The sequence below is a fragment of the Alligator sinensis genome, unplaced genomic scaffold, assembly GCF_000455745.1.
Source record: "Alligator sinensis unplaced genomic scaffold, ASM45574v1 scaffold442_1, whole genome shotgun sequence".
Classification (NCBI taxonomy): domain Eukaryota; kingdom Metazoa; phylum Chordata; order Crocodylia; family Alligatoridae; genus Alligator; species Alligator sinensis.
In genome coordinates, this window is record NW_005841829.1 from 2,765,870 (window position 1) to 2,776,092 (window position 10,223).

Below are 10,223 nucleotides of genomic sequence, written 5' to 3' on the forward strand. Positions count from 1 at the left end.
TGCTGGACATTTTTCCTCCCTAGGTGCAGCACTTTGCATTTCTCCTTGTTAAATCGCATTCTATTGTTTTCTGCCCATTTGTCCAACCTGTCCAGGTCTGCCTGTAGTTGTTCCCTGCCCTCCGGTGTGTCCAAATCTCCCCACAGTTTTGTATCATCCACAAACTTGGACAGAGTACACTTCACTCCCTCTTCCAAGTCACTGATGAAGACATTGAATAGCACCGGTCCAAGAACCAAGCCCTGCGGGACCTCACTGCCCACATCCTTCCAGGTCAATATCAACCCGTCCACCACCACTCTCTGGGTATAACCCTCTAGCCAATTTGCCACCCACTGGACTGTGTAATCATCCAAGGCACAGCCTCTTAATTTGATCACCAGTATGGTGTGGGATACCGTATTGAAGGCCTTCCTGAAGTCTAAGTAAACGATGTCGACCCCTACTCCTGCATCCAGGTGTTTTGTAACCTGGTCATAAAAAGAGACTAGATTAGTCAGGGATGACTACCTGCTATGAACCCATGCTGGTTTCCCCTCAGCATAATTTTTCCTGCTGGGCTCTCACATATATGAGCCTTAATTATCTTTTCAAAGACTTTGCCAAGGATGGAGGTGAGACTGACTGGCCTGTAGTTTCTTGGATTCTCCTTCCTCCCCTTCTTGAAAATACGGACCACATTGGCCCTTTTCCAGTCTTCCGGGACCTGGCCTGTGTGCCACGAGTGCTTAAATATTCTTGCCAGTGGCTGTGCAATGACATCAGCCAGTGCCTTCAGTACCCTCGTTCCAGTTGTTCCAGTGTTATTGACAAAGACTTTATTCTGATGTTTTTTAACGAAAGAATGTTTTTTCCATCCTTGCTTCTTCCCTACGCCCAGTAGAAGTAAGGGAATTTTGCCACTGACTTACAGAGCCATGATCTCACCCTCTATTTCAATTAAATTAATCTTACTAAGTCTGTGCTGAATACTTCTGAAATACTGTGCAATTTGCATAGCATCTTTATACTTGGCTACAAACGTATACAGAAGGATCGAGGTATCTCCTGCCCTGATCCTCTCACATATAAAACACACTGAATCTGTATTTGTGCATTCTAGTCTCCACCTCCTTTTTGGCAAGCAGAGACCCTCTCATCTCAGAGTGGCATCAGTGAATCCTTTCAAGATTTAAGTCTATTTGTTCAAAGAAAATTCAGGCATTCTGTAAAGAACATTGTATGGCAGAAGTCAGTATTTTTTACAGGCTTCATAAAATATATAGACCTCTGCCAATAGTATTTTCTTATTCTTCTACTTTTTGTGTTTAAAGCAGACTACACATGCATGAGATAACTGTGTGAAATATTTCATTCTAGTAAAGCAAAAGTGGGGGGATTTTTTTCCTTTCTACAATAGTTTGAGCATTGACCCCCCTGATTTTTTTTGCACCTTCATGATTTTTATTCAAGAATATGCTGATTTGGCTATGAAGTCCCACGAGAAGTGTTAGATGCATTGGCAAAATAATGAAAACTATCTTTGAAAATCAATTGAAATTTCACAGTTGGGGAGAAGAATTTACAAATGGTTTATGGTGAGAATTTGGCCAAAAGTTAAAAAAAAAAAGATTCGCTCAGCCTTAAATAAGCATATGTAATGATTACCAGTCATTATTGATGGGGAAATCATTTACCTTTTGTCTCAGTGCCATATAAGAGCACCAATATAAAGCAAACATAATACCAGAAAAAGTAAGAATAAAGGGAATACTTTAAAATAACCACTTTTGTGCAGAGTTTTACATGCCTGTTTTTCTACCATTTAGTAAAATTCATATTGCTCAATCTTCTTGTACCCTGAAAGCAGATTTTTTTGGAAATACACCTCCAAAAATTGTTCAGATGTTCTGCATTTACATTTCTGATTGGTCCAGAAGACTTCTTGAACACATCAGGAATTAAGACACTGCAAGAACCTTTTCTTCTCTTTCTTCCTTTGACTGCTTCTGTCTGGCCCATATCTGAGGAGGCCTACAGATATTTAATATTGTTATTTTATATTTTTGTCCCTCAACAGGTGATAAAGCACTCTTCAAGCTATATCATCATCAACAACCTATATGATTCTTTAGCTCCTGACCCCCAGTCATCGCTGGAGTAAAATGTAACTTTCTAAACAGTTCCATAGTAGTGGAACTTACACCAGCATATAGTGGGTGTAAAATGGTACCATAGGAGATTGGTACCAGTCTACATCACCATTGCACTGGCACAAATGAATCCATAGTGTGCAAAGCACTTTTATGCCCACTGTGGGTGGGTGGCAAGGAACCAGGGATGTGCAACAGATTTTCAGATGATCCTCTTTTACGCTTCTATTGAAGTCAAGTTCCAGAGTGAGGGGCAATTGAGAATACCTCAGTAAATCCAAAATAATTTTCCCTGTCTGTGCAAAATCAAATTTTTGCCCTGACAAAATTCAGATTAATCTAAAGGAACTGAAGTGTGAAGAGCACATTGAGATAAAATCTGCAATCTGAGAAGCAGGTGCATGGGGGAGCTCAGCAAAATTTAGCTCTGAAGTTTGGCTGCATTGCATAATCACTTTGCCAAGATCAATAAGCATGAGCAGCTGTGCTGTAGAAGTTTGCACATAGTTTCTGATTGAGCAGGTCCCATGGGAAGACAATCTTTTTCAACTTTAATAGAAAGCTAAAATCCTTTTCCTTCCAAGTATCCCTTAAACATTCTGAAAATGATAAATGACAGCAGCAGCAACTGGGGTGTGAAGTATTCCTTCAGACCTGACTTTCCCTTTTCCCAAGTAGAGAGCTCCAAACAACATGCATGAGCCTTTCCTGCTCCAAAGTGATTTGTCATTGAGTGTGAAACCTATCTTCCTCTTCTTTTATAGAGACCGGATGAGAACTTCAGTAAATGTTGTGGGAGATTCTTTTGGTGCTGGCATTGTCTACCACCTCTCCAAGGCAGAGCTTGATAACATTGATTCCCAGCATAAGGGGCATGAAGACATTGAAATGACCAAGACTCAGTCAATTTATGACGACATGAAAAATCATAGGGAAAACAACTCAAACCAATGTGTTTATGCAGCTCACAACTCTGTCATAGTAGATGAGTGCAAGGTACCTTTCACCTTTATGGATATTGAGACTTGTATATAGCGGTGCATGCTTTGTTTCACTTCATTTTTTAACTTGCATGTATTTTTAAAAAATATTACACCAATAACAATGTGACAACAGTCTCTATGAACCCCAGACATGTTAAGTGAGCAGACAAAAAAAGCTTTCTGCACTGTTCTTAAACATGTCACTTGAGGTGGAAAATTATATATGATGTTTACATATGAAAAGCTAAGGCACTATGCAATATATTATGGAATATGCCAAGATACAGAATATGGCATCACCTTTTCTTTGGCAACAGAGAGCCTATGGCCACTCAAAGGAAGGCTGGCCGCAAACTAAACACAGGTGTTATTATTTGTCGACTATCTTCCATGATACACTGTAAAGAGACTCAGTCATTGAATTCACCCTGTCATCTGATGGCTCCAGCACTCATACAGCATGTGTATGCTTTGCTTTTATCATCTTTCTTGGTTCACTTACAATAAGGACTTAACAATTTCTGTCTAATCCTCCCTGTAACTAGCATGTATTTTAAACAAACAATCAAAAAAAGGTCTGATTAGAGCAAAGCGAGCTTCTGAAACCCCACCAGTTGAATGAGAAGTCAATGTTGGTGATGTGTGTTTAGATAGGTACCAGCAACCAAAGCCAAGGCAGGGCTGATTAAAAATCAAGGGAAGAAGGAAAAGAAAAACAAAAACAAGCAGTATAATGTTTATGTCCAGTTTTCCTTCAACTGATTCTGCTTCTCACACTTGATCCTATGTAAAAGGACTTGCTTGTGGCACATGCTGTCAGTGGATTGTTGTTATGATCAGTAATCATGCCCAGATTGGTGCGTCAACCACAGTTAGGTATTTGCATGGAAACAGATCACAGAACCTCTGTCACCTTTAAGTTTCTACTGTGCCCCACATAATCAAATGCTCTAGCTATCTTAGACACTGGAAAAGGGAAAAAAAACTTCTGATGTTATTTCCCACAGTCATCAGTAGGTCCAGGATGGTTTTCCACAGTTTTTTGGGTTTTTTTAACTGCTTTGTCCTGGCCTGCTTCAAGTGACTCAGGCAGGAAATTTTTCCATGGAAATATTTTAATTAAAGAAAGAAAGAAAGAAACAAACAAACAAACAACACCCTTTCATTTTTTTCCAGGTTCTTTTCATGGGAATTTTTCTTCTTCTTTTGGATGAAGTTAAAAATTAATATAAAATTCCATTTAGTTTTTGCCTTGTTTTTTGATGTGTTCTCCCCTCGGTCTTTCCTTCTTATTTTCTACTGGAAAGGCAAGTAAAAAGGAAAAATGAAGTGGTGTGTTGGGGAAAAAAACAAATATTTTTTAAATAAAGGAAAAATTGTATTTAATTTTCTTTAGTTTAAAAGAAAACAGAAGAAAAAATATTCCTGACAATGTTTGTTTCCTTTGAAAAGAAATGTTTCATCAAAAAGTAAACAAAATATTTTGGATGAGTACTAGACTTCACCTGGAAATCTATTTTACAGTCTAATAAAACTGCCGCAATTCCTAAATGGATAAAAGGAAACAGTAATCATTATAATACTTCTCATTTCTTTGGCTTGACACCTTTTGGATTTATTGCTTCTAGATTTCTTGATGTGAGATACATTGCTGTGGCCAATAGATTTGCTCCATCTATGTACATTGGATTTAAAGTAATGTTGAGAACACACAACACGCCACTGACTTCAGTGTAAAAGTTCTTATTGTTGTTCAGGACCTCTTCTATTAAAAAGATGCAAATGACCTAGGGAAATATTGGCTATTCACAAAGCCTAGAACTTTTGCAAATACCAATGAGAGCTTGAAGGTTAATTCTTTAATTGAAAGCAATATTTTAAGAGTCACCACTACAATCCTGTTTTTAAGATGAAATTCTTTGTTGAACAATTAATCACACAGAGAAACAGGAGGCAGCTGCACAGATGGTAGAAATAACTCTGTTTACAAGAACTCAGAGAATCTGGGGCATCAAGACAACCCGAGTTTGTGATTTCCTGATGCTGGTGTTTGCAAGCACAAATCTTGTACGCCAGTCATTTTCTCCATCATATTGGATATACAGAGTTCCATCTCTTCCCAGTCTCTCATTTATACACAAGCAAAATGCAATGGAAAGTACTTTTTTGGTAAATTAGTTCATGCACTTTCCTTTCTACTTCAGTCTCTCTCATGTAGTTCCCACAACTGGACCCACAGGCTTCCCCCATAAATGTGGGATGATAGGACATAATTCTACTTACAGGTAATAGGCATGAAAGTGGATTTAGGCACCGAAATGCATTCTGATTCCACCTTGCTCAAGTTGCTAAAGAAATGTTAATACAAAAGGTGGCCGTGTCCTTTTTTGGGACTCCGTCTTAAGGGTAAGATGTTGGTGCATTATGGAAGTAGATGGATTTTCAGGTACTTGTACTGGTAACAGTAGTATCACACTTAGGTGCCTAAGACTACTTAGACATTCCATAGGTGGAATAAAATTTGGCTCATGATGCTACAATGTCAGTCGGAGAATGTTCTCCTGTTAAAAGTTGGCACAGCTAGCAATATTTGGCACATATTCTTGTTTTACGCTTGCTCTGCCCTGCAACCCTAATAGTACATTCAGGCTTTTGAGGGGAACCATGGCTTACCAGGGAACATAAGGCTGGCTTTGGGCAAGTTACTTGTGTCACTCAATTCCCCATCTGCCAAATGGAAATAATACTTACCTACCTCACAGGGATGTTGTGAGGATTAGCTGATGTTTGTAAAGCACTTTCAACATGTACAATGCTCCACGTACTGACACAGTGTGAGCTTTTAAGGATAAAAAATAGTTAGGTCTTAAGCTTGAAGAGATATGTTTAAATCTTGCAAAATTCACTGGAGGGGAGAAAAGTTCGCTGAAACTCTAGTCAAAGTTTTAAATAGCTAATAATATTAACCTGTCATCTCCGTTTACTTCTTGTAATATACTCCAGATAGCTCCTGTAGTATATAGATTTGCACAGGCAATGTATATTTATATTAAATAGACTACCTTTATATTGGGGTAAAGTGGCTGTTATTGCATGATATTTTTGTATTTTTTTATGAACACATTTCACATTATGTGGTTTTCAGTTCCAGTTGTGGTGTTTGTAATTGCGTGTGTTTTTGTCATCATTACCTAAGAGAAAACTGACTATTTCAAACATCGGTGCATTTTGTTATGTATCCATGTCCCACTGCTTCCATACATCCAGTTTACCTATCACATGGAAATTCAGTCCTGTCTGTAAGTTTTCTTATGAAGCTGAAGACAGTAAATCAGAAGGTAAGCTAGGATAGAGTGGGCTGTCCATTTAGAGTTGGATGAAAGTTCCCTAACTATGGAAAGGTCCAGTTCATAATTACTTAGCCAAATAAACAGTTATTCTGGCTCCTTCCACCAGAAATGTCTCCTCTTAATCATTTCCCATGACTATTGGGATATAATGCACCAGCCAGTATTTCCTGAGAACTGAAAGAGTAACAGTTATAGTTTTTGCCAAAGCTATATCATTGATATTGTAGCATGAACTTTGTTATAATTGTGTTTTGTTGTTCTGTTTGTAAAATAAGAATTGCTTGGCCTAAGCGTAGCTAAACCTTTCGCATGCATGATCATAAATAATAGCCAGATGAATGCTGCTTTAAACTAGTTCTTTGAGAAGCAGTGGTTCTGCCACTTCTTAAAGGTTTCTGTAGCGTGTGCGCGCGCGTGTGTGTGCATGCCTGTGTATCAATCTGTTCTTTTCACATTCCTCCATGCCCTGAAGCAGATATCCTGCCTTGTTTTTGAATGCTACTGAATATTATTTACTCCATGTTAAAGAAACATAAACATTCTTTTCTTGCAAGTTGGGAGAAATATGAAAAGGACAGAATAGGAAGATTAATCTGAAATATTTATGAAAATTAAACAGCCAAAAAAAAAAAAATCCAGAAAGCCGGGACTATTTTTTTACTAATGTTTTAGTCAGTATGAAATGTATACTGTATATAAGTATATATACTTCCTCCCAAGTTTGGAGATCATCTTGGATTTGGAATTATATATATATATTCACACACAGAGTATGCAATTCCTGTAAATATCATGATTCTCCTGTTAACTTGTAACTTTTCTCATTGAAGTGCCTTGGGTCTTTAAGTTAGATGTCAATGATAATTACTTGCAGGTAACACTGGCAACCAATGGCAAATCTGCAGACTTCAGTGTTGTTGAGGAAGAGCCTTGGAAACGTGAAAACTAAGGGAAGAGAATTCCAGCTCCATCTTTAATAAGCCCCTGAAGCTGTCTTATGGTAAACGATTAAAGAAGATTGCTCTCTTTTTATTTAACATCTAAGGTTTCTGCTTATTAGGTTGTTAGCTGAAACTTAGCAAAGAGCTCATAAAGTCATTGTTTAGCTGAAGTGTTTTTTGCCAAATAACAACTCATAACCATCTATCTCCCCTGTGTCACTGTTTGAATGGATGCAGCTGGGGCATACTTTATGTGTAAAGAGATACATTCTCACCCGCCTTCCCCTTTCACTCAAGACACAGAGAATGTAGATGCTGCAAAATGAAAAGATCAGTGTGCCAGTATGGCTCTCTCCAGGGACTCAGGGTAACAAATATATAGTATCATATAAACCTTAAAGTGTTTTTAGTGTCTCTGTGACATACATATGAATCAGTACTGAGGCATACATTTGATGTATTTAACATTATTTAGCTACAATATTAACTGTCTACAAAGTGTTTTCTATCTGTTTAAATGATAATTAGGCCTTGTCTTGGGCAATGCTGAATTGTTTTATTCCTGTTACACTTTAAATTAAGTGTATAAGTGTTTCATTTAAATTTGGGGGCTAAAGTCATTCCAAGTGGAATTGCATTAAAATCCATACAGTCTATACATCCAAGATACTATACATCCATCAGCAATGATATATTGTAACTATTAATGTCATTCAGAATTTGTTGTAATTCAAATACAGTTTGTTGATGGTATAGGGATGGCTCACCTGCACCACCCCCCACCCCCTTTATCTCACTCAGTACTATCTTCCTCCACACACAGTCCCATGCACTGCCATGCAATTACGCGTGTAGTAAGATACTACTCAGAATAGATAAAGGGTTTATAGTTGGGCCCACAATAACTTTGATAATGAGGTGAAGCCAAATCCTGACCAGTTTACTCAGCTACAATTCTGATTGAATACAGCTTTCTGAATTTGATTATAACTGTACAATCAACACACAATGTTCAACTGAAATGAATTTACAAGATGTTCATTTATACCTTATGACACTAAGACCTGCAGGCATTCAGGCTCCTGACCTACTCAGATCCTTTTGAAAATGTTACCCATGTGTTCTTTATATGGACCTCCTATAAACTATATACAAAGATCAGCCCCTACCACCTTTCTTCAGAAGGTTGGGTCACTCCCACTGAATATGACTCAACCCCACAAGTAGTCCCCAGGAGACTATTCTGGGAAGAAAGTTTTATTCAACATAAAGAAGAATACTAGGATCTGGCCCCAGATCACTACTGAACATGTTTTTGTTGGGGATGAATAATTGTGTGTGACATGTTAAAATGTAATGGTGCTTAACACATCAGTTTACTGATGCATCTATGAAACACTTAACTTAAAGTGATAACTGTCTTCCTTCTCTGAACATTTCATGTTTGAGCCAACATGCTTAATACAGAAGCCATTATTCAGTCACATTTCAGATTTGAAATCTATAGGAAAAATGGCTAGGGTTGGGACTGAGTCAAGGAGGAAACCAGGAACTCAGGATTTAGGCCAGTAACTTGAATCCCTATCTCTCTGATGTGAAGTAACAATTTGTATTAATCTCTTTGTTTTCTGAAAAGTAATGACTGTAAAGAACAAAGCCTCTGAAGATATTTTGTCAACAAGTCTTTGTAACCATAAGTATTGGGAAAGATATAGGTGAAATCACTTATTATAGTGTTCTATGGCAGATCTGATCCAGGGACACCCTGCCCACTGAGCAAACTGTCTGTGTGTAACATGAAACGTGTGTATGTTTTAAAATTTTCTCTGAGTTGACCAGCCTATGAACTTATCTGAAACTTATAAGAAAGAAGGGGGAGTGTTTATGGATATATGTTACCCTTAGCCCATGGACATAGCTGCTATGGATGTAAAATACATGCAAATATTAGTCGTATTTGGCCCTGTAAAATCAATTTCTGAGTTTAAATCTTAATCTGGCTGGATTTTTTGTTTTTCATGCTCTGCATCTATGTTTGTGTGAGGATTTCCACCAAATCACTGAGCAGAACCAATAAGGACTATTTGCATGATTAATGATCTGCAGGATCAAGTCAACATAGTCACTAATCCTGTATTTGTTGTGTGGGAAATATTCCTTGTCAATGTTTCTGCTCCATTGACATCCTTTTACTACCATCCTAACCAAAATATTCTAGATAATTTAATAGGTACTAAACCACTGCATGCCCTATACACTTTACCCTGAAAACCTATAGAATTGAATAAAAGATAATACCTTTCTATAGGTCTTTTGAATCAACTTAGATGTTTATAGCAGTGCTAGATCTCTCTATTATATGCTATAGGATGGTTTCAAACAAACTTATCATTTTCTATTTGATTCCTTAGGACTATTTCATTCTTCAGTGGGTGTGTCTACACAAGACATTTTCTGCAGAGCTGGTCAATTAGCTCTGTAGTAAAATGTCACTGTCTACATGTGCAGTACTATTAGGCCAGAGTAAACTAATTAACTCCACCATAGGATAATACTGCCAGACACAAGTACTATCTTGTGATGGAGTTACTTACTTCACCGGACTGCACCTGTAGACACTGATGGGGCTGGCTGGGGTACAAGGATGCTACAGTGCAGGGTCTGCCTGCTGGCTAGCCCTGCCCTATAGCACCCTCATGTTCCAGCCAGCTCTCACACAGCACATTGAGCTGAGTTGGAGCAGTCCCAGGCTCACAGGTGATCCCCAGGGCCCCTGCCAGCTGGAGCTGCTCTGTCCCAACTCAACATGCTGTGAAT

General features: G+C 38.1%; 1 protein-coding gene across 1 annotated transcript in view; it reads left to right on the plus strand.

Moving 5' to 3' along the window:
• The window catches only part of SLC1A2 (solute carrier family 1 member 2), a 41,484-nt gene extending 34,070 nt beyond the window's left edge, over nucleotides 1-7,414 (plus strand). Inside the window, exons 9-10 of the mRNA XM_006014650.3 lie at nucleotides 2,897-3,128; nucleotides 7,340-7,414. Of these exons, the coding sequence (XP_006014712.2) occupies nucleotides 2,897-3,128; nucleotides 7,340-7,414 (307 nt within the window). The remainder of the gene's footprint in view (nucleotides 1-2,896; nucleotides 3,129-7,339) is intronic.
• The last annotated feature ends 2,809 nt before the right edge of the window (nucleotides 7,415-10,223 follow it).